General features: G+C 60.4%; 1 protein-coding gene across 1 annotated transcript; it reads left to right on the plus strand.

Annotated features, from left to right (window-relative positions):
* The first annotated feature begins 1,812 nt into the window (after positions 1 to 1,812).
* ADGRA2 (adhesion G protein-coupled receptor A2) lies at positions 1,813 to 23,507 on the plus strand. Its single transcript, XM_061349638.1, has 19 exons — positions 1,813 to 2,030; positions 8,999 to 9,070; positions 12,722 to 12,793; positions 12,889 to 12,960; positions 13,366 to 13,437; positions 13,579 to 13,742; positions 13,826 to 14,039; positions 14,971 to 15,135; positions 16,056 to 16,257; positions 16,336 to 16,485; positions 16,613 to 16,774; positions 17,553 to 17,744; positions 17,827 to 18,028; positions 18,425 to 18,633; positions 19,719 to 19,846; positions 20,537 to 20,660; positions 20,747 to 20,892; positions 21,004 to 21,093; positions 21,267 to 23,507. Exons 1-19 carry the CDS (start codon positions 1,813 to 1,815, stop codon positions 22,468 to 22,470), a joined length of 3,858 nt encoding a protein of 1,285 aa, XP_061205622.1. The 3' UTR covers positions 22,471 to 23,507.
* Positions 23,508 to 24,254: the final 747 nt, after the last annotated feature.

Genomic DNA, 24,254 nt, shown 5'->3' on the forward strand with positions numbered 1-24,254 from the left:
CCCATGCTGAAATCCCATGTCCTGCTCCCAGCTCTTGCACTCAATACAGGCTCTTCAGGTCCCTGCAGGCACTGGGGTCCTTGGAGGCAAGGATTCCTTAACTCAGGGCTTGATCCAGCGAAAGGAGCCCTTTGCACTGTGTTTGGGGATGCTCCTGCTTGCTGCGGCGCTGGATGTGCTGGGAATGCCGAAATCCAGCATGAGTCAAGGGGTCTCTTGTCCCCTTTGGTGGGGAGCCTGCAGAGGAGGAGGGATGGGTTTGGGGAGGGGTTTTGTATGGAGCAGATGCAGGATCTCGGAGCGGATGCTGGACACAAGCAGTTTCCTGTTGCTCTTCCAGCTTCAGCTGCAGGATCTGGGACCAGCATCCTGCAGCACAGGGCACAGGAGGGTAATTCCTGCAGTGGAAAAACAGAGCAGGGGGGGGAGAAGATGTGGGTTCACTGCTGATTGCTGGTTCCTTACTAAGATGATGACGCTCTCCAGGGCTCTGGGGTCCAACGGATCCATGTGGACACGGAGCTTGTCCTGATGAGTATCTCTGCCCTCTCCTCTTCCCGACGGCCTCCGCGTTGTGTTTGTTTGGAGAAAGGAGTGAATTTCTTTTCCCCTCCAGGAACCATTGGTCCTGGAGAGAAACCGCATTCCCGGAGTGGCCTCTCGTCGTCCTTCCGTGACCCTCTTCCTCTGCGCCCTGGCACGGGGGCCTGGAGACTTCATTGCCTGCTTTTGATCCCTTTTGATTTGAAGCTGCAGTGAGCCGTGGCCTGCGAGAAGCTGAGCCCGGAGGGGGGAGAGGGGACGTGGGAGGGGGAATGGGAAGCTAAATATTGAACTTAGTGTGGAAACCACTGAGGCAAACAGGGAAGCAAGAAGGGAAGAGCATTAACTGCAGGGCAGAGGCTGGGAGGGGATGGAGCAGCGTGACCATGCAGTGAACTGTGTGAGTTTGGGCAGGGGCTTCCTCCATGGCATGGGGGTCCTGGAAGGCAGTAGGACCCCCAAATCCCCTGCATATAGGGCACTGTTAGGACCCTGTGTGTGCCACCACCCTGGGCACAGCACCCTGTGTCACAGTGAGGCATTGCATTGGACCGCATGCGTAGAGGGGAATCACATCGGGACCCTATGGACCGCATGCAGAGGGGCATCACATTGGGACCCTGTGGGCCGCATGCAGAGGAGGGCATCACACCGGGACCCTATGGGCCACATGCAGAGGGGGACATCACATCGGGACCCTGTGGACTGCATGCAGAGGGGGCATCACATCGGGACCCTATGGACCACATGCAGAGGGGGACATCACATCGGGACCCTATGGGCCACATTCAGAGGAGGGCATCACATCGGGACCCTATGAGCCACATTCAGAGGAGGGCATCACATCGGGACCCTATGGACCACATGCAGAGGGGGACATCACATCGGGACCCTGTGGACCGCATGCAGAGGGAGGCATCATATCGGGACCCTATGGACCGTGTGCACACGGGGGCATCACATTGGGACCCTATGGACCACACGCGCTCTGGACCACGCAGGGCTCCAGCTTGGAACCGGGATGGGACCGGGAGCTTCTCGCCCGGCTCGGGGGCCGCAGCGCTTGGTCCGCGTCCGGGCTGGGAGCGGAGCCGATGCCGTCGGCGGGGCCGGGCCGGGGCGGGCCGGGGCGGGCCGGGGGAGGCGCCAGGGCCGGCGGCGGAGCGCGGCGAGCGGCGGGGAGGCGGCGCCGCCGGAGCCGCCCCGGGGAGCGGGGCGGCGGCGGAGCCGGAGCCCGGAGCCCGGAGCCCGTGGCCCTCGGCCGGGGCCATGCGGCGGGCGGCGGCGCTGGTGCTGCTGGCGGCGGCGCTGAGCGGCGGGGCCGCGGCGCGGGGCTGCCCCGCACAGAGCCTGGGCTGCAAGTGCGGGGCTGAACGGCCCAAAGCGCCCGGAGGCTCCGGCGCGCCCCGGCGCAGGGTGGTCTGCAGCGGCGGGGGGCTCCCGGTGCCGCCCGAGCCGCGCCTCCTGCCCGACGGCACCGCCACGCTGTGAGTACCGCGCACCGGGCACCGCGCTCCGGTACCCGCATCCCCCCCCCCGGCTCCGGGCATCGGCTCCGGGATCACCCCCCGGTCCCGGACGTTGGCCCCGAAGGGCTCAGGCTGAGCCCGCTCCGCGCTCCTCGGCGGCCCCGAAGCGGGGATGGAGCAGCGGGACCCCCCCTCCAGCTGGCGGGTACCGGGGCCGCGCTCCCACTGCTGGTGATGGGGACACGGGGGGGGGGGATGCCCCGGACGGGGTTGTTCTCGCTCCATGAAGTGATCCCGCACCACAGCAGCGCTGCTGGGCTCTGTGTTAGCACCCTTTAAAGCCTCTCCAAGCCGGAGCACGGGTTTAACGTGGGGACGGGAGCTGGAAATGCAGGAAACGGGCTCCTTCTCCACGCTTCCCCCCTTAGCGGCTGCGGCTGAGCGCTGGGGGAGGATGTTTTTGTTTGAAAGCGGCTGGGGATACCCGCTGGGAAGGGCTGAGGAGCGGTCAGAGGGGTTCGGGGGTGTGCGAAGGGTCTGAGGCTGCTTCCCGAAAGCCTCCTCATGCCCTCGGTGCCGAGGGTCGTGGTTTCGGCCGGCGCCTGCAGCCGGTTTATTTATAACTGCAGGGATGTTTGAATTAAAACCCGGTTGGGAAGGCAGGGCCTCAGCGCTGGGGATGGAGGAAATCACTGCTTTCCCCCTCAGTGTCATCCCCTGAGGGTGCCCATGGCCTCAGCTCTGCACCTCCTGCTCTGGAACGGGATTCCCTGGGTGCTGCGGAGGACTGGGGCTCCTGGTCCCATCTGCTCTCATGTGCTTGGAGCCACTTGCTCACCTCCCTTGGTTCCCTCTGTCCTGTGAGTGGCTTCGTTTTGGGGTGATGATGTCTGCTTGGTGGCAACGGGGTGGCTGCGACAATGCCAACAGCCTCCGTGTGCAGCGAGGCCATGAAACGGGCCATGAGCAGGGTCTGGAGCCTGATGGGGTTGTATTAAGGGTGTAAATCACTGCAGGGACAGCACCCCTGTGCATCCCGGGTGTCCCTTGGTGGGTGGTGGAGGCCGCAGGGCAGGTGGAGCTGGTCCCATTGGGTGTCTTTGCTCTTCATTTCCTCCCTCTTACAGCCCTTTCTATGCATCATCCCCTTGCAAACACCCAGGGAGGACTCTGGGGTCCTTTACCAGGTTGTATTTGGGGAAAGCATCCCTATTGCGGTGCTTTCTGCAGCGGGAGCGGGGCGACCACAGCACAGAGATAGGGGTAGAGCCCCATACTGGTGCGATGTGGGGTTTGGAGCTCCCTCGGAGGGGCCACGATGACTGTGCAAGGAGCATTTAGGGCATTACACGATCCCACTAAAACGTGACATGAAACCTACAGGCGTAGGCAGAAACCTACAAATATGCGGTGACCCTGAGCTCTGCTCTCGCGCAGTAAACATGATTTATTCCAAACCCTTTCCAGATGGAACAATCAAAACCAGAGGCTCCGGCTCCGGGAACGTCTCCCGGAGCCGCTTGGGGTGCGGAAGGGGCCTGGGCACGTGGCAAGGGCTGCAGGGACATCCTGCTGGGGACAGGCAGGTTTTGAGCCCCATGGGCTCCTATGCGTGGCCTGGGGGATGCTCAGGTCCCGAGGGATGCTCCCAGGGATGCTCAGCATCCTTGTGGTGTGTTCTATGCTGAGTAGCTCTTACAAGCAGAGCCCTGTTCCAGGCTCCATCCGGTCTGGCCTGGAAGCAGGCGTGTGTTAGCACTGATGGTGCTGTGCATGGAGGGGAGGGCTCCTGTCCCGGGATACAGGGAAGGCTGGAGCCCGTCTGTGCCCTGCGGGTCCCTCAGCCCGGCTCTTTCCTGGCTTTTCCCACACTCTGGCTTTACTCCTTTATTTATCTTGCATTATTAGACCTATGCTGAGGAATCCAAAGCTGCTTCCCATCATATGCTGCTGATTTACCCCCCGTGCCTAAAGAAGGGCTCGCTGGCACCGCAGCGATGGGCAGAGCAGGGGATGAGGGATGCCCGTGTCCCAGGGGATGCAGCGGTTCCTTATGGGGAGTGGAGCTGCGGCTCTGTGCCTCTTCCTTCAGCTCCATTCCTCTTCCTTCAGCTCCATTCCTCTTCCTTCAGCTCCATTCCTCTTCCTTCAGCTCCATTCCTCTTCCTTCAGCTCTGTTTCTCTTCCTTCAGCTCCATTCCTCTTCCTTCAGCTCCGTTTCTCTTCCTTCAGCTCCGTTCCTCTTCCTTCAGCTCCATTCCTCTTCCTTCAGCTCCATTCCTCTTCCTTCAGCTCCATTCCTCTTCCCTCAGCTCCATTCCTCTTCCCTCAGCTCCATTCCTCTTCCTTCAGCTCCATTCCTCTTCCTTCAGCTCCATTCCTCTTCCTTCAGCTCCATTCCTCTTCCCTCAGCTCCATTCCTCTTCCCTCAGCTCCATTCCTCTTCCTTCAGCTCCATTCCTCTTCCTTCAGCTCCATTCCTCTTCCTTCAGCTCCATTCCTCTTCCCTCAGCTCCATTCCTCTTCCCTCGGCCCCTCGCAGGGATCACTGCTTGGGGAAAGAGCAAACCAGAGCCAAAGCAGCGCCCGCAGATGTGGAGCAGCAGAAATTAGCTCCATGTGGGGAAGCCGTGGAGCAAGGAACAGTCCCAGTGTGGATGGGGATGCTGGGAATCAGTGGTCCTGCTCCACCCTGCTGCTGGGTGCTGGAGCTCTTCAGGCTGTGTGATGGAGGTGGGACAGGGAGATAGGTCTTGTACTATCCACAACCATCCCGGCTGTGTCCTGCCAGTCTTTGGTCCTATTCATGCCATAGGGAGACAGGGGACTGGTGCAGGCAGAATCTCTGCCTTCTTAATGGAGCAGGCACAGGAACACAGGCAGAGTGATGCTCACAGGGATGCAATACCCACTACAAGCTGTGTGCTCTCTGACACCCCATTTTATACCTAGATCTTGATTCTTGCCCCCAGCTCCTTGCCACAAGGTGCCAGGAGGTTGCCATCCCTGCAGATCTCGCCTGGCTGCAGCTTGGACCAATGCAGCGCTCATAGAACCATGGGATGATTTGGGTTGAAGGGACCTTAAAGCTCACCCAGCTCCAACCCCTGCCGTGGGGACACCTTCCACTGGAGCAGGGTGCTCAGCACTGCCAGGGATGGGGTTAGGTCCACCCTGCACGCACTGAGCATCCCTTGTGGGCTGTGGCACCCTGTGGAACACGGCTTCCCCTCCCTCCCCCTGCGCTGACCCCTGTGCTAATCACCCGATGGAAAAAGGCACGGCAGCCCTAAGGAGAGGCAAAACCTCCTCAGGGAGCCCAAACCTCTTCCAGATGTGGAATCCCAGCGCAAGGCCTCATTTCTGCACAGCTTGATTGCACTGAAATTACCGCAGGGAACGGAGGGCTTTGACTTACGACCAATTTCCAGTTCCACTTGAACTCCCCTCGCCCAGCCCGGGTTATCCTGGGTCCCTGCAGATGCTTTCCTTCTCCATCCCCTCCTATCTTACCCCATCGGGCTGCAGCTTGCTTTGGTGCTGCCGGGGGCTGCCCGCTGCATCCGAGCATCCCGGCCCCGCCGAGCTTTCACCCTCCCCTCCCTCCAGGCCTTGTTTTTCCTGTGCTAACAAAAGCTGAGGCTTGGAACAATCATTTTCCCCATCCGAAATAGCCCGGCGTGACGCGAGGCTGGCGGCAACGCCCCGAGATCCCAAACAAAGCAGGGACCGGAGGGAACAGGGGGGGTCCGCACCGGCTTCATGCGGCTCCAGCCGTGATGCTGAGCCCTTCCCGATGCCCTCAGCACCTCTCGCCATTCCCAAGGCTCCTCTTTCCTCCTCCTTACCCCCTCCCTGTGCTAAGCAGCGAGCTCTGCTCGGGGCACAGCCCTATCTGCTGCGAGCAGATGCTTTGAATTAAGGCACTTGGAGAGCAGAGCAGCGCCGTCCCCTCCGCGGCCCCCCCATTAACCTCCACTCGCTGCCTTTCCCCCCCCTCTCCCCGCCTGCCCGGCCTGGGGGAGCCACCGTCTCCCCTCATCCTTTTTTGGTCGGGTCCAGAGGAAGTTTATTGTTTCAGCAGCCCCGTTTCTGGAGCCGTTATTTATGCAAGTGGATTCCAGCGCGCTTGGAAAAACAATCCTGGGTTTTGGCGCTTTTGGCTCCTCTTTTTGAGATGGAAAAAAAACAAAGGAGAAGAAGGGATCTCTCTATCTCCCTCTCTCTATCTCCCTGCCTGCAGCCTCGTGGGGTTTCAGCCCTAAGAGCCCTGATGGGGGTGGGTTGGAGTGAGGATGCTGCACCCCTTCCGCAGCTGAATCCCCCCAGCATGGAGGATGCTCATTGGGGGCTTCCTCCTGCCATGACATATCCCATTTGACTCGATGCTCTGGTCCTTAATCCCTGCGTGATCCAGAGAGATTTGATTGCCCCGGTGTTGGGGAGCACCAGGGTGGCTGCATGGGCTGGAGGTGGGATGGGGTTTGGATGGGGTGATGCTGGAGCAGCCCGAGGGCAGTTGGATGTCAAGGGTTTACCAAGGTGAGGAGTCCCAGCCTGGGCTGGATCTATTTGGAGGAGCAGAGCTGCGCTTTCCTGGCTTGCCAAGCCCATAGGTGGCTGGGACATGGGGACATCGCATCCCCTCTGCACCCCTGGCACTACATGGACCTCGGTGAGCATCCCTAGAGCTGCTGTAATCCCTGCCCACTGGTGGCAACCACCTTGGCCATGGCGAGCCAAAGGGATGGGGGTGCAGTGGGGTTTGCTTCCAGACCTCCATCCCTTTGTCCCTCCCCTTTCCTTCCTCCTGGCCAGCTCTTGGGGCTTGAAATCCAGTTGAGGGGTTTGGATCCAGCTGCATCCCAATGGAGGGTCCTGCTGTCCCAGTGCAGCTCAGGGGCTGCTCGCCCATGACCCTATCGGGGTGGCCTCATGGGCACACCTACCGTGGTGTATTTGGGGGTGTTTCAGTTCATCTCCTGCAAGGGGATAGCGCTGGGGACCCGCAATGGCTCTGCTGCTGCGCGGGGATGGAAAGTCCCTTGGAGCCCGATGGGAACTTCCTGACACAAAAACAACCCAGAAAACGGGGGATTTTCAGGAACCAAATATCCCTAAAAGCAGAGGAAACCAAACCAAACCCTGTGTGAGGATGTGGGCTGTAACGGGGGAGCGGGACCCGGCCGGTTTGCACAGGATGGGGAGCAGCGGAGCCAGGATCGCTCCCCACAAACCCCTTTATCAGGGAAGAGAGCTTCCAAGTGGTGTCAGGGCCAAGCTGTGGTTGAGGACCTCTCCTTAAAGCAGAGCAGAGCATCGGGGTCCAAGGGGTGGCTTCAACCCCGGTCCATGTCCGTCCCCCCCCCTAACCCGAGGCCGGGAGACCCGCGGCTGCTATCCCGGCTGCCAGTTGCTGGCTGCGGATCACAGGGAAGGCCGATCCCATCGGGAGCGTTGCCTTTTAAGGCTGGGAGCTGCGATTCTGTGGCCGAGGCGCAGCCGGTCCCAAGGGTCCGGGAACAAAGCGAGCATCCCTGGCGCCGGGGGCTGCTGCTCCCTGCCCATCCATCCCTGGATGTAACCCCCCCTCCATGCCCTGCGAGGCTTCGGCATTCCCATAGCTCCTCCCTGCCCAATGCGGACCCCGCAGGAGGTCTGGGCGCCGTGTCTGGGCTTTCTATGCTTGCAGCTCAGCGGCTGCTCCATCAGGATCCATTGTGCATCCCAGAGCCGGGGGGGTTCTGCTTGCCCTAAGTACAGCTTCAGCAGGGAGCCCCCCTATGCGTGCGCAGCCTGTGCTGGGTTGTGAAATCTGCTGCCGTTGGAATTGAAACCTTCTGGAGCTGCTGGAGCCTTGAGCAAGAGCCCCTGCGGATACCGGGATGGGAATCGGGGCTGCGTGCCCCAGAGCTGGGACTGCAACCGGGAATGATGCTGCTGCTCCGGACCCATCCCTGCTGCGGCTCCAGGCGCTGAGCTTGCTCCTGTGTTCATTGCTCCTGTGCTGGATGCTCTGAGCCCTGCCCCAGCCGCGTCCCTGCGGGGAGGAAAGGGCACAGACGTGGCCCTGGCCGTGGCAGCTCCGTGTGGAAGCAATTTGAGGGCTGCCGGCCCCTTCCGCTCCCCGCGGGCCGGGTCGCAGATCCCTGCGGACACAGCAGAGCCCGGTGGCGGCTCCTCATTAGCGCAGGATGCGGCTGCAGACCGGGAGAACGGGGGCGGGAGGGGGGGGGATGCGCTGCTGGACCCCAGCCCTTCCCCTCGCCGCAGCCCTCGGTGCGTTGGCAGCTCCCAGGCCTGGGTGCTCGCAGGGGATGGAGCTCTGCAGCACACAGCCACCATTCAGCCCTGCTGCAGAGCCTGCCCCTGTGTAAACAGCCCCGGCTCCGGCCCTCAATGAGCCCTTTTCATCCCCAGCCTCCCCCCCCCTCTCCAGTGGCCGGGGCTCCCGGTGCCCTCCCGGCCCCTGCATCAGTTCTGGATCCAAAGCGTTGCTGGTGCCGATGGAGCCACCCGGGAAGCACCTCGAGAGCCGGCTCCTGTCCCCAGGCCACGCTCTGGCCCCGCTAATTGCCGCTGACACGCTCTAATGAGGCTGAATGGTCGGGAGCTGTGCCCTCCTTCCCTCCCCATCACCCGCAAGGGCCCCTTTGGCCAGGAAAACTGCTTATCTGGGGATAAAATCTCAGCACTGGGATGGCCGCGATGGCAGGGGCAGGGGATGGAGGGGTCCTTGGTGTGGATGCTGGGGTGGGGAGCTCATCATCCACATAGGCAGCTCCTTGCACCCATGCCCAGGTAATGGAGCGATGCCATGCATGTGGACCACAGCATCCCATCCAACATGGACACTGCATCCTTGGTCGTGCAAGCCTGTCCCTGACTCTTCCCATCTCCATCCCTGTCCTCTTCCCATCCCCATCTCCATCCCTGTCCCTATCCCAAGGGAATAACGGGGCTGCCCCTCTCTGCTCTTCCCACAGGCTGCTGAGTAACAACAAGATCACAGTGCTGGAAAACGGCTCCTTCTTCGGGCTGCGGGCTCTGGAGAAGCTGTGAGTGCCCAGTGGGAGCCTGGGGGTCGGGATGGGCAGCGGGATGCAGGCAGGAATTCCAGGTCCTGCTCCCAGCATCACTCCCGGCTGCTGCACCGGGGCACTGGGTTTGCCATTGGCACCCAAAGGACCCCGAGGGCGGGAGGCACTGGTTGGGGTGCAATGCTCTATGAGGGTCGCTATGAAAAGGGACATTGTCCCCCCGAACAAAGTCAACTTTCTTATCTCTCCATGAAAGGCATCTCTATGGAGGGAGCTGCAATAAGGGGAGATTTATGGCCCCCATATGGGTTTGATCTGTAGGTATGCAGGAGTGGGGACGGGCACACTGAGGGCGTTTTGTTCCCCGCCGCGGCCCCACAAGGGTCTCGCACATTCCTGCCCCACAGTGGGGCTGGATGGGATCTCACCATGGGGCACTCACCCTCTGCACCAAAACCCACCTCTGGGGATGGTTGCAGCCCTGGTGAGGGTTTGGCACAGCCATGGGTGCAGCAGGACCCACAGTGATTCGTTAGCCCAAACAAGGGAGTATTTTGGGTCCAGAGAAGGGCACTGGAGTTGGTGCAGGGTCTGGAGCACAGGGGTGATGGGGAAGGGCTGAGGGACTTGGGGGGTTCAGATGGAGAAGGGAAGGCTCAGGGGGGACCTGATGGCTCCCTACAAGTGCCTGACAGGAGGATGGAGCCAGGAGGGGCTGGGCTCTGCTCCCAAGGAACAAGGGATGGGACAAGAGGAACCAGCCTCAAGCTGCACCAGGGCAGGTTTAGATGGAGCTGAGGAACAATTCCTGCCCCAGAGGGTGCTCAGGCATTGGAACAGGCTGCCCAGGGCAGGGTCCCTGCAAGTGCTCACACCCCCTCAGTGCCATGGGTCAGTGGTGGCCTTGGCAGTCCTGCTGTGGGTGCTGGACCATGGGCAGCGGTCAGTGCAGGGTGCTGGATGAGATGCACAGCGCCTGGTGCATGGCACTGCGGTCGGGATGCGCAGCACTGGGATGCGGAGCAGGGCTCCCCATGCAATAGGGGCACAGCTCTGGGGCTGGTTTGGCTTTTAAAGCCATGGAAACCCCCACGGGACTGGTTTTGGGGCTGAGCACGGGGCAGCCACCATGGGGACACTGTGTGCCCCATGGCTGAGCCCTCCCCAGCTCCTGGCACGAAGCTCTCATTAACAGGAGGATTAACGGGTGCTGCGCTCATTGGGACGGGCCATTGCGGAGCTGGGAGCTGCATCCCTTGGGGACCATGCCCATGGATCCATTGGGAGAGTCTCCAGTGTGGCCAGGGGGGGCCATGGGCTGCATTCCCCATCCCTGCCAGCATCGCGCTGCTCCTGATTGCTCTGACAGGAGCTCTAATTGCTTTCATAGGGTCGGTTTGGGGCCACGGCACAGATGGGCCCCATAGTGGGACTGTGGTGGGGACAAAGTGGGGTTACTTCTGATCCTGGGGTTTGTGCATCCCCTGCCCACCCTTTGGATGTGGGGATGGGGTCTCAGGGGTGCGCAGGGTCCCCCATGCATCAGCCCCTCTCTGGGCTCACGGTTTGGCATCTCCAGTGATCTGCAGCTGTGTAATGAGATTAATGAGGGTGAGCGGGGCCGGAATGCGGCCGGGGCAGCCGGGTGCTCATTAGCACAGCTCTGCTTGGGAATGTCCCGGTCCTGCCCTTCCCGAGGCCGGCGCTTCCCCCCTTTGGCTTCAGGCTGCAAGGGGGGGGTCAAGGGGGTGACAGCAGTGATGGGATGGAGGCAACCATCCCATGCTGTGTCCATCGGCAGTGATGGGATGCAGTGATGGGATGCAGTGTGTCCATCAGCAGTGATGGGATGCAGTGTGTCCATCAGCAGTGATGGGATGCAGTGTGTCCATCAGCAGTGATGGGATGCAGTGTGTCCATCAGAGTGATGGGATGCAGTGTGTCCATCAGCAGTGATGGGATGCAGTGTGTCCATCAGAGTGATGGGATGCAGTGTGTCCATCAGCAGCGATGGGATGCAGTGTGTCCATCAGCAGCAGTGGGATGCAGTGTGTCCATCAGAGTGATGGGATGCAGTGTGTCCATCAGAGTGATGGGATGCAGTGTGTCCATCAGCAGTGATGGGATGCAGTGTGTCCATCAGCAGCAGTGGGATGCAGTGTGTCCATCAGAGTGATGGGATGCAGTGTGTCCATCAGCAGTGATGGGATGCAGTGTGTCCATCAGAGTGATGGGATGCAGTGTGTCCATCAGCAGTGATGGAATGCCATGTGTCCATCAGCAGTGATGGGATGCAGTGTGTCCATCAGCAGTGATGGGATGCAGTGTGTCCATCAGCAGTGATGGGATGCATTGTGTCCATCAGCAGGGATGGGATGCAGTGTGTCCATCAGAGTGATGGGATGCAGTGTGTCCATCAGCAGCGATGGGATGCAGTGTGTCCATCAGCAGCAATGGGATGCAGTGTGTCCATCAGCAGTGATGGAATGCCATGTGTCCATCAGCAGTGATGGGATGCAGTGTGTCCATCGGCAGCGATGGGATGCAGTGTGTCCATCAGCAGTGATGGGATGCAGTGTGTACATCAGCAGTGATGGGATGCAGTGTGTCCATCAGCAGTGATGGGATGCAGTGTGTCCATCAGCAGCAGTGGGATGCAGTGTGTCCATCATCAGTGATGGGATGCAGTGTGTCCATCGGCAGCGATGGGATGCAGTGTGTCCATCAGCAGTGATGGGATGCAGTGTGTCCATCAGCAGTGATGGGATGCAGTGTGTCCATCGGCAGCGATGGGATGCAGTGTGTCCATCAGCAGTGATGGGATGCAGTGTGTCCATCAGCAGTGATGGAATGCCATGTGTCCCTCTGTCTGTTCACACTGGGCTGTGCTCAAGGAGCTGTTTGTGTGGCTGCGGGCTCAGCCCTGGGGTGCTTGTGGCTGCACTGTGAGTTTTAGCCTGGAACCAAGCACATTCATGTGCTGATGGATGCAGGATGCAGGATGTGTTCCCTCTCCCTGTGGGGCCTCTCATGTCCCACTGGTGGGACCCCCCCAGCACCAGGTTGTGGCCTTGGGATGGGGGCTGTGGTTCAGGGGGTGTCCCCAGGGCCGTGGGTGACCCAGCAATGAGCCCTATTGCTATAAATAAGCAGGCGCTTCCATATGGATCCCATTTCCTCTCCCAGCCACCGCCTGGTGCTGGGGACATCCAATGGGTGATGCTACCGGTGGTCCCTGGCTCCCCACCCCGGCACACGCCTGGCAAGCTCCTCATGAGATACGAGCCTGCAATCAGGCCAATAACCCCAATGAGCTTCCTGAGGGCCGCAGAGCCCTTTTGGGGCCGTGCTGGCAACCGTGGCGTGTTCTTATCCCACATACAGGAGATAACCCTGCTGCTCCGGAAGCAATGTGTGAGCCTGGAGCGTGCCAAGGGGCTGGCATCCCCCCCATCCACAAGCAATGGGGAGCCTCACGCCTTCCCTGCGCCCTTTGGGGAGATAACGAGAGGGAAATGGGATGGGAAGCTGCTAATGGGGCTCTTGCAGGGGGGGTTTGCAATGCTGAGCGTGGGAGATGGGGCTGGGGATGTGCTCATGCCCTCAGCCCCGCTGTGTCGGGATGGGGCCCTGCTGCACACCCTGAGCTCTGCATCCATCTCCCCGCAGGGACCTCAAGAACAACCTGATCAGCACGGTCCAGCCGGGCGCCTTCCTCGGCCTCCTTGAGCTCAAGCGCCTGTAAGTGCCACTGCAGCCCCCCAGGGACCCCCGGTGCTGGCCATGGGGACATGGGAGCATCCCCATCCCAACCCCTCCTTCACTTCGCCTTGCAGGGACCTCTCCAACAACCGCATCGGCTGCTTGAGCGCCAGCGTCTTCCAGGGGCTCCCCAACCTCCTCCGGCTGTAAGTAGCTCCCTGGGGATGCTGTGGTCAGTGCTGGGGCTGTCCTGTGCCGTTGGGGGGGGTTTGGCTCTCCCTGTGCTGTATCCCAGGGCTGGTTCCTACCAGGCTCATTGGGTGCTGTGGTGGGATATGTGGGCACAATGAGTGAGGCTGGGAGGTTTTCCTTCTGCAAGCCAGGTTGGAGATGAGGGTACTGAGGTGCTGGCAAAGGGTACCCAAGGGCAGTGATGGATGCTCCATCCCTGGTAGCGTTCAATGCCAGGTTGGGTGATGTGGTCCAGTGTGAGGCATCCCCCATGGCCAGGGATTGGAGCCGGATGCTCTTAAGCCCCTTTCCAACCCAACCCATCCCATGATGCTAAATCCCAGCTCCCCCCCGCGCATCCTTTCCCCCTTCTCCCGCAGGAACATGTCCGGGAACATCTTCTCCAGCCTCCCTCCGGGTGTCTTCGACGAGCTCCCCTCTTTGAAAGTCGTGTGAGTTTGTGCCCGGCCTCTCAGCCCCCAGCGGGGTCCCTATAGGGGAGCGGTGTCCCCCCCCCAGCCCCATGGGTACCCCCTAACCCTGTGTGTGTGTGTGTGTGTGTGTGTGTGTGTGTGTGTCCCTCCTTCTTGCAGTGACTTTGCCACCGAGTACCTGACGTGCGACTGCAACCTGCGCTGGGTGCTGGCCTGGGCGCGGGGCCGCGCCGCGCACATCTCGGAGCGCACCGTGTGCGCGTACCCGCGGCAACTCCTGGCGCTGCCGCTGCGCGGCGCACACGAGGCGCAGCTGCGCTGCGGTGAGCGGGGACCGGGGGCCGGGGGCTGGCAGCGGGCAGGGGCCGCGGGGCTCAACCCCGCTCTGTGTCCCCCCCCATCGCAGCGGGAGCCCCGGAGCTGCACACGCACCACCTCATCCCGTCGCTGCGCCAGGTGGTGTTCCAGGGAGACCGGCTGCCTTTCCAGTGCACCGCGACCTACCTGGATAACAGCACCCAGATCCGGTGGTACCACAACAGGGAGCCCGTGGAGGAGGATGAGCGGACGGGTGTGATCGTGGAGGAGAGCCTCATCCATGACTGCACCTTCATCACCAGGTCAGGGATGGGGATGGGGTGGAGGTGGGGAGAGGATGGGATGGAGGAGGGAATGGGGATGGGAAGGGGGCAGGGATGGAGATGGGGATGGGAAGAGGAAAGGAGACAGGGATGGAGATGGGGATGGGAAGAGGACAGGGATGGAGATGGGAAGGGGGAAGGAGATGGAGATGGGAAGAGGAAAGGAGACAGGGATGGAGATGGAGATAGGAAGAGGAAAGGAGACAGGGGTGGAGATGGGGATAGGAAGAGGAAAGGAGACAGGGATGGAGATGGGGATAGGAAGAGGAAAGGAGACAGGGATGGAGATGGAGATGGGAAGAGGAAAGGAGACAGGGATGGAGATGGAGATGGGAAGAGGAAAGGAGACAGGGATGGAGATGGGGATAGGAAGAGGAAAGGAGACAGGGATGGAGATGGGGATAGGAAGAGGAAAGGAGACAGGGATGAGGACGGGAAGGGGACAGGGATGAAGATGGGGATGAGAAGAGGATGGGGATAAGGATAGGAAAGGGAAAAGACAAGGATGGAGATGGGAAGAGGACAGGGATGGAGATGGGAAGGGGATTGGGGTGGAGATGGGAAGGGGGTTGGGGGTTGATATGGGATGGGGATGGGATGAAGATAAGAACAGGAATGGGGATGGAGATGAGGTGGGAATGGAGATGGGGACAATGACAGAGATAAGACAGGGACAGGGATGGAGATGGGCTAGAGATGGCAGTGGAGACAACATGGGGATGGGGATGGGGACGGGCAGAAACACTCGTGGGCACAGGGCTTGCTGGTTTGCATGTACCAAGTGCCATGGGTGGGATACCAAGTGTGAGCACCTCCTATGTGTGTCCCCATGCCCCCAAGCTCGGGGGCTCACTGCTGTGGGTTCACCGTGGGGCAGACCCAACCGTGCCACCCATCCCTGTGCCCGCAGCGAGCTCATCCTCTCCAACATCCACGTCTCTGCCAACGGCGAGTGGGAATGCTCGGTGTCCACCTCCCAGGGCAACGTCAGCAAGAAAGTGGAGATCGTGGTGCTGGAAACCTCTGCATCCTACTGCCCTGCTGAGCGGGTCACCAACAACCGCGGGGACTTCAGGTAGGGACCTGTGGGATGTGGGATGGATGCGGGATATGGGGTGGATGTGGGATGTGGGATGGATCCGGGATGGATGCGGGATGGATGTGGAATGGTTGCGGGATGGATGCAGGATGGATGTGGGATGGATGTGGGATAGATGTGACATGGATGTGGGATGGAAGCAGGATAGATGCGGGATGGATGTGGGATGGATGTGACATGGATGTGGCATGGATGTGGGATGGATGCGGGATGGATGTGGGATGGAAGCAGGATGGATGCGGGATGGATGTGGGATGGATGTGGGATGGATGTGGCATGGATGTGGGATGGATGTGGCATGGATGTGGGATGGATGTGGCATGGATGTGGCATGGATGTGGCATGGATGTGGGATGGATGTGGGATGGAAGCAGGATGGATGCAGGATGAATGCGGGGTGGGTGTGGGGTGGATGTGGGATGGATGTAGGATGGATGTGGGATGGGTGCGGGATGGATGTAGGATGGATGCGGTGTGTGCAGTGTGCCAGGGGCTCGCTGCAGGTGACCGTGTGTCTGGTAGCCATTAACAGCTCAGGGAGCAGGGTGCTTTTGAAGGGCTTCCCATACCGGCGGCACAACCCTGCTCCAGCAGCAGAGGTGTTGGAATTTCTTTGGCATGAAACAAAAGGCTCCTGGCACCCGCTGTAACCCCAGCGGGGCCGTTATGGGATGTAAATTACTGGTACAGCCAAATATGGCTTAAATTAACAGGCCCCCATCCCCATCCCCATCACCTGCCTCTGTGCTGAGGATCCTGCAATCGGAAGGAGGGGATCGTGATGCTGGGGAGGGTCTGAAGAGGGAAGCAGCGTGAGGATACGAATACCCACGTGCAGTGGGAAGGGGCTGATGGTGGCGGATGGGTCCATGCTCCCCGTGTGCCCATGCCCGCAGGTGGCCCCGCACCCTGGCAGGGATCACCGCCTACCAGCCCTGCCTGCAGCACCCATTCGGCGCGGGGCCGGTGGGTGCTGGCTCCCCGGTGGAGAAGCAAGCCTGGAGGCGCTGCGACCGCGCCGGGCGCTGGGACCACGGCGATTACTCCCATTGCCTCTACACCAACGACATCACCCGCGTCCTCTACACCTTCGTGCTGGTGAGCCCGAGGCCTCGGGGGCTCTGTGTCCTTGGTACGGATGCTGAGCATCACCCCCGATCCATGCTGCCCCTGCAGATGCCCATCAACGCCTCCAACGCCCTGACCCTGGCTCACCAGCTCCGCGTCTACACGGCCGAAGCAGCCAACTTCTCAGACATGGTCGATGTCCTCTACGTGGCACAGATGATAGAGAAGTTCATTGGTTACGTGGACCAGATCAAGCAGGTACCGGGCGCTGCTCCCATCCCTTCCACTGCCCAGCCCTGATGCTAAGGGTGGTTTTGGGGGTGGAAAAGCAGGAATCGGGGTTGTTCGCTGCTGGGCTCAGCGGGAGCCGGTGCTGTGCCCGCAGCTGACGGATGTGATCGTGGAGATGGCCAGCAACATCATGCTGGTGGACGACCACATCCTATGGATGTCGCAGAAGGAGGAGAAGGCCTGCACCAGCATCGTCCGCTCCCTGGAGAGGATCGCGGCGCACACGCTCAGCACCAACTCCCAGCACATGGCGGTGGTGAGCAGGGGGGTTAGTGCCCAAACTCGGTCTCTCTGTCCAATGTTGGGGGGTGTCTACTTGTGTTGGGGGTCTCTGCTCATGCTGAGGGGTCACTGCCCATGCTGGGATACCTCTATCCAGTGTTGGGGGTCGCTGCTTGTGTTGGGGGTCTCTCTATCCAATGTCGGGTTCCTCTGCCCATGCTAGGGTCTCTGTATCCAATGTTGGGGATCTCTGTTTGGTTGGGGGTCTCTGCCCAATGCTGGGGTCTCTCTATCCAATGCTGGGGTCTCTCTATCCAATGCTGGGGTCTCTCTATCCAATGCTGGGGTCTCTCTATCCAATGTTGGGATCTCTCTATCCAATGCTGGGGTCTCTCTATCCAATGCTGGGGTCTCTCTATCCAATGTTGGGATCTCTCTATCCAATGCTGGGGTCTCTCTATCCAATGTTGGGATCTCTCTATCCAATGTTGGGATCTCTCTACCCAATGCTGGGGTCTCTCTACCCAATGCTGGGATCTCTCTATCCAGTGTTGGGATCTCTCTATCCAATGCTGGGGCCTCTCTATCCAATGCTGGGGTCTCTCTACCCATTGCTGGGGTCTCTCTATCCAATGCTGGGGTCTCTCTACCCAATGCTGGGGTCTCTCTACCCAATGCTGGGGTCTCTCTACCCATTGCTGGGGTCTCCCTACCCAATGTTAGGGTCTCTCTACCCATTGCTGGGGTCCCCCTACCCAATGCTGGTCCCTCTGCCCCTACCCCTCTCCTGACGCCCTCCCCACCCGCACCAGACCTCCCGCAACATCGCCTTCGAGGCGTACGTGGTGAAGCCCGAGCGCTACGTGGGGCTGAGCTGCGTGGCCTTCCAGCGGCGCGAGGGGGCTGGGGGCGAGCGGGGCCCCGAGGCGCTGCCGGACCAGCGCCTGCGCCTGCGCTGCACCACCGGGCGCCCCAACGTGTCCCTCACCAGCTTCCACATCAAGGTAAACCCAGGGCGCCAAGGGGGGGACGCCAATGGAAGGGGGAGCATTGCTCCCCTGCTCACCATGGAACATGCACCCGCAGAACAGCATCGCCCTGGCCTCCATCCAGCTGCCCCCCAGCCTCTTCGCCAGCCCCACGGCGCCTGCCCCATCGGATGAGTGCAAGCTCCAGCTGCTGGTGTTCCGCAATGGGAAACTCTTCTGCAGCACCGGCAATTCCTCCCGCCTGGCCGATGATGGCAAGCGCCGCAGCGTGGCCACCCCGGTCATCTACGCTGGGACATGTAAGGGTTGATGGTGAAGGAAGGGGGGGGCTTGGGGGGCCCTGTTGCATGGGGTTTGGATGCTCATGGAGCTCCTTGGGGTGTTGCTGCAGCATGAAGACATCCAAGGGGTCTTCATGGGGATGTGGCAGGGGTTTTGGGAGTGGATGGGTGGTGCTTATAGAGGAATAGAATGGGTTGGAAAGGACCTTAAGAGCATCCAGTTCCAACCCCTGCCATCACACTGGACCATGCCACCTTGAACACTGCCAGGGATGGGGCATTCACTTCTCTGGGCACCCTCACATAAAGAACTTCCTTATCTCCAATGTGAACGTTCCCTGCTCCAGTCTGAACCCATCACCCCCTGTCCCATCGCTGCAACCCTGTCCTGCTGACCTGCTCCTGTCGCTGCAGATGGCTGCGGAGTGGGAAACCTATCGGAGCCGGTGGCCGTGTCCCTGCGGCACCCAGGGCAGGGCGCAGACCCGGTGGCCGCATACTGGAACTTCGAGGTGCTGGGGGGCATGGGGGGCTGGAGCGCAGAGGGATGTCAGTTGGCATCCCAGGAGCCCAACGTCACCTCCCTGCACTGCCGGCACCTCAGCAACGTGGCCGTGCTCATGGTAGGTGTGGGGCGTGCAGTGGGGGGGATGGGGGTGGAAGGGGATGGGGATGGGGACAGGGATGGAGATGGGGATGGGGATAGGGAAGGGGATGGGGATGGGGAAGGGGATAGGGATGGGAACAGGGATGTGGAAGGGAATGGGGACAGGGGTAGGGATGGGGAAGGGGATGGGAATGGAAGGGAATGGGGATGGGGAAGGGGATGGGGATGGGGATAAGGAAGGGGATGTGGAAGGGGACGGGGATGGGGATGGGGAAGGGGATGGGGATGGGGATGGGGATGGGGATGGGAACAGGGATGTGGAAGGGGATGGGGACGGGAATGGGGACAGGGGTAGGGATGGGGAAGGGGATGGGAATGGAAGGGAATGGGGATGGGGAAGGGGATGGGGATGGGGATAAGGAAGGGGATGTGGAAGGGGACGGGGATGGGGATGGGGAAGGGGATGGGGATGGGGATAGGGAAGGGGATAGGGATGGGGATAAGGAAGGGGATGGGGAAGGGGGGGATGGGGACAGGGTAGGGATGGGGAAGGGGATGGGAATGGAAGGGAATGGGGATGGGGAATGGGGATGGGGATGGGGATAAGGAAGGGGATGTGGAAGGGGATGGGGATGGGGATGGGAAAGGGGATGGGGATGAGGATAGGGAAGGGGATAGGGATGGGGATAAGGAAGGGGATGGGGAAGGGGAAGGGGGTGGGGATGGGGATAGGGAAGGGGATGGGGATAGGGAAGGGGACGGGGATTGGGATGGGGAAGGGGATGGGGATGCGGATGGGGATGGGGAAGGGGATGGGGACAGAGATGGGGACAGGGATGGGGATGGGGAAGGGAAGGGGATGGGGACAGGGATGGGGAAGGGGATGGGGATGAGGATAGGGAAGGGGATGGGGATGGGGAGGGGGATAGGGAAGGGGATGGGGACAGGGATGGGGATGGGGAAGGGGATAGGGACGGGGATGCGGATGGGGATGAAGATTGGGATGAGAACAGGGATGTGGAAGGGGATAGGGAAGGGGTTGGGGATGGGGATGGGGATGGGGAAGGGTGTGGGTCTGACGGGCTCTGCTGCGCTGTGCAGGAGCTGAGCGGCTTCCCCAGCGAGGCACAGGGCGCCGTGGAGGTGCTGCACCCGGCCATGTACACCTGCACAGCCGTGCTGCTGCTCTGCCTCTTCACCACCATCATCACCTACATCGTGAACCACGGGTGGGTGAGCGGTTGGAGGCGTTGGGCTTGGGTTGGTGGCACTGGGCAGCTGCAGGAGACACCCAAGGGATGGCAATGGGACGGGGGCTGCCTGGAGATGGGCTTTTAGGAGGTGGCCCTATAGGATTTGGCTCTTTAGGACATGGGTTTGCAGAACCCTCCAGAAAGGTGGCGTTGGATGGAGCTTTGGGTGACACAGTCCAGTGTGAGGCATCCCTGCCCATGGCAAGGGGTGGAACTGGATGATCTTCAGGTCCTTTCCAACCCAACCCATTCTATGGTTCTATGGCTGGATGTGTCCTGCCTTCATGGCAATGGGTGCTTGGTCTGCTTGGCTGTGTCTTGTCCTGCAATGAGAGGCATGGAGGGGATGAAGTGGGACATGGAGGGTGTTGCTGAGTCAGCAACAGTGAGGAGCTGGTGCTGAGGGATGGGGTCCATCTCAGGATGGAAACACGGCTGCTGCAATGCCAGGCCAGGATCCAAGCGCATCCCATACCTCCAGCTCTATGTGCACAGCTGCTTCATCCCTATGTTCCGTTGCCAGAGCATCCTTCCAGAGCAGGCTCTGTGCTATGCCCCTCTGCTGCAAATACCTGTCTATGCAAATACCTGTCTATGCAAATACCTGTCTATGCAAATACCTGTCTATGCAAATACCTGTCTATACAGACAAAGTCTGTCTTCCAGGACCATCCTCATCCCACGGAAGGGCTGGCACATGCTGCTCAACCTCTGCTTCCACATCGCCATGACAGCCGCTGTCTTTGCGGGTGGCATCACCCTCACCGGGTACCTCATTGTCTGCCAAGCGGTAGGTGCAGAGCCCTGCGAGCTCCTGCCCCGCTGCATGAGGACCCCATGGATGCAGCATCCCCGTTCCCAACCTCTCTCCCGCAGGTCGGCATCATCTTGCACTATTCCTCCCTCTCCACCCTGCTGTGGATGGCGGTGAAAGCCAGGGTGCTCTACAAGGAGGTGACCTGGAAGGTGCCGCGGCAGCCGGATGGGGACGTGTCCCAGCCAGCCCCCAGACCCATGCTGCGGTACCAACCCCCCTTCCCCTTGCCCTGGCCCCATGGGGATGGTCCTGGCTCTGCTGTAGCACCCATCCTGCGGTGCTGTGCTCTCCCAGTGACACCGTCCCCATCACGCAGGTTCTATCTGATCGCTGGTGGGATCCCCCTCATCATCTGCGGCATCACGGCAGCCGTCAACATCCACAACTACCACGACAACAACCCCTAGTAAGTGTCCCTGCTCCACCATTGCCTTCATCCCACTTGGGAAAGACCAGGGAGATTTTTCCCATGCATTATCCATATATTGGGGAAAAAACCACTCAGAGCCCGTGCCATTGGGATGCTGAGCATCACAGCACCACAGGTCTGCTTCATAAAGCCTCTTTCCTCCTGTATAGCTGCTGGCTGGTGTGGCGGCCCAGCCTGGGGGCTTTCTATGTCCCAGTGGCCTTCATCCTGCTCATCACCTGGATTTACTTCCTATGTGCCGGGCTCAGCCTCCAGTGCCGACCCTCCCATCGCAAGGACATCCCGGAGCCACTGGAGCCACCGCCACGACTGGGGGGTACCAGCGACCTCCTGACGGACTCCGGCTCCATCTCAGTCACCCTGAACTCGGGGCCCCCCTGCCCTGAAGGGGACGGTGTCTACTCCGTGGAGGTGCAGTTCTGGGCGCTGGTGATCACCCACGCCTTGTACGTGGCCCTCTGGACGTTCGGCGCCATGGCCGTGTCCCAGCGCTGGTACCTGAACATCGTCTTCAGCTGCCTCTATGGCGTCACCGCCGTGGCGCTGGGACTCTTCATCTTCATCCATCACTGCGTGCGGCGCCGGGATGTCCTCAACTCCTGGTTCTCCTGCTGCCCGTCCTATAGGAACGCGCTGCCCATGCAGGCGTACGTGCACCCGGGGCTGGTGCCGGAGGACGGCTCGCAGGTCTTCATCGGCTGCGACCCCGAGGCTGCTCGCTCCAGGGCATCCTCCTCCTCCTCCCCCAGCAGCGCTGGCTCAGCCGGCGGCCGATGCAAGCTCACCAACCTGCAGGTAGCCCAGAGCCAAGCGGATGCTCGCCCGGCCACCGGCCTGGAGCTGGATCCCAGTGATGGGAAAGCCACCATGAGACACCCCAGCAACCTCCACGGGCGCAGGAGCCACCGGGGCAGAACTAAGCAGTGCCGGGATGGGAAGCACCATCGCTTGAAAGTGCTGCGGGGCCCCTCGGAGCATCCCTCGAGCGAGAGTGGGAGCATCCACAACAGCCACTCCGAGAGCTACCCCAGCGGCAGGACCAGCCCCGTGAGCAGCGCCCGCGCGGCACCGCGGCTACCGCAGGATGGGGACGGGGGTCCCAGCCCCTCGGAAGGCAGCGATGGTGGAAGGAAGGTGCCTGAGTTCGCCGAGGCTCGCCGGAGGAGCGCCAGCAGGGATAACCTGCGCCAAGCCGGTGCTGCCGAGAAGGAGGCGAAGCGCCGGTCCTACCCGCTCAACGTGGGCAGCCACAACGGGGGGCTCAAGGGCAGCAAGTACGACATCAACCTGGCCAGTGGTGACGGTGGCGCTGGGATGAAGACCGGGCTCTGGAAGAGCGAAACCACGGTGTAAAGATGGGGAAGGACCGGATGGATGCGGGGTTTCCCTCCGGGAGCAACGCTGCGGGAATTGCCCCGTGCACTATGGGGATGGCCGGGGGCTCCTGCTCACCCTGGCTTCGGGGTGATGCTGGGACCCCCATACCCCCCCCTTGAGGAGGCTCAAAGCTTCCCATGGGGTACAGGGGCACAAGGAGCAAGGCAATCCCTGCTCTGCAGCCGTGCTTCCATCACTCCTGCATGTCACTTCAGACTGATCCTAAAGGCTATTTTATTATAGAGGAAGAAAGAAGAAAGGTCTATTTTTCAAAGCTATATTATTGAATGTATATATGTACAGACAGGTCAGGGAGTGATGCCAGTGCCTCCATACCGACCAGTGTTCTCCGGGAGCTGGCACGGCCACAGCCTGCTCCTGCCACGACTGCAATATTCCCACTGATGGGACCACACCAAGTGCCCTTTATACGTACAGAGACGATGCTTGTGCGACCCCAGCCGGAGGGAGCTGCTTTGGAGCGGGTCAAAGAGCAGCTCCTCTGTCTCAAATGGTTCCCCATGCAAAGGGGTTTGGGCCAGCGCTGAGCCCTGTGGGTTAGGCCAAAGTTAAAGCCATATTGCAAAGCACAAGGTAAGAGGAGCCTCAGCTCCAAGGTGAGGCCATTGTCTGCACTGTGTTAATGCCAGACACTAAAACCACAGCCACAAAAGGCTCTCAAGCCCTCGGAGGGGAGGCATAAGCTATGCAATGGGGTGGGATCGGAGCCAACACTGACCCTCTCCACCAAAGCACCAAAGAGCTGAGCCCTAAAGCAGGTCCTGGTCCTTACCCCAGGGATGCACGCTCAGAAAACACTTGGGTTTGTTCTTAGGAAGGCAGAGAAACCCCCTGGCTACTGGTGTAGGATGAGGGGAAGGCACCAGGGAAAAGGGGCTGTTGCTGGGAAAATGATGCCAGTCATTCCTTGGACATGATGCATTCAAAGGGCTGGAACTTGGACAAGCACTTACCTTATTTTTTCCCATTTAAAAACAAGCCCCCCACCCCTTTTTTTTAACCCTACATTCATAAAAACCAGGCTGCCAGGTCTGGGTTTCCTAAAAGACAAGGAGGTTGGGATGGCAAAGCACATCCCCACCTCATCCCAGCACAACACAGCGCTTCCTGCCCCTGCCTATGCTGCACTGGGGCCGTTTCTCCTGCCTCTGCCCCTTCCCTGCCTCCGTTTCCCCCATGTACAAACGAGTTTCAGCACTCAGCTACCTCCCAAAGGGTTGTGGGGAGGACGGGGGGAGCACAAAAAGCACTTAAGTGATGGATTTCTCCCACCTTCAGCAGCCCTGGGGGACCCCTCACTTGGTCCTGCCTTATCTCTGCCCAAGCCATGGCTTAAACCACAGCCCGGTGGTGAACACGGTGCTGCTGCAGCCTCCCCGGTCGTGCTGATGCTGAGCTGTTGTATACGCTTGCTGCACTGTGACAGTATTATAGGGAAAGCTTTGTATTATCCAGTACACTATGTTCGTGTTGGTCTGTTTACATTTACAAGCAAATGACATATCAACAGAGAGCTTCCTGCAATATACCTGGGGGAGGGATGGAGGGAGGGAGGGAGGGAGGGGAAAAGTATGCCAAAGAGATGACTTTAAAGGGGTCTGGTTTGCCTTTTTCTATGAATAGAATGTTTCCAGCAGATATGTTCTGGTTAATATATTAAAGATTTGCCCATCTGCCAAGCTGTACTGGTGTTCTTCACAAGCACAACGGGCTGCCAGGCATGGGGAGGGCAGCACTGC

The sequence above is a fragment of the Neopsephotus bourkii genome, unplaced genomic scaffold (assembly GCF_033783945.1).
Source record: "Neopsephotus bourkii isolate Nb327-2 ecotype Australia unplaced genomic scaffold, CSIRO-AGI_Nbou_v1 NB_457, whole genome shotgun sequence".
In the NCBI taxonomy this organism is placed as follows: domain Eukaryota; kingdom Metazoa; phylum Chordata; class Aves; order Psittaciformes; family Psittacidae; genus Neopsephotus; species Neopsephotus bourkii.

Coding starts and splice junctions, on each gene's coding strand:
- ADGRA2 (XM_061349638.1), top strand. CDS start 1,813: ATGCGGCGGGCGGCGGCGCTGGTGCTGCTGGCGGCGGCGCTGAGCGGC. Junction 12,794..12,888: donor CTCCTTGAGCTCAAGCGCCT/GTAAGTGCCACT, acceptor TTCGCCTTGCAG/GGACCTCTCCAACAACCGCA. Junction 16,775..17,552: donor ACTCCCAGCACATGGCGGTG/GTGAGCAGGGGG, acceptor CACCCGCACCAG/ACCTCCCGCAACATCGCCTT.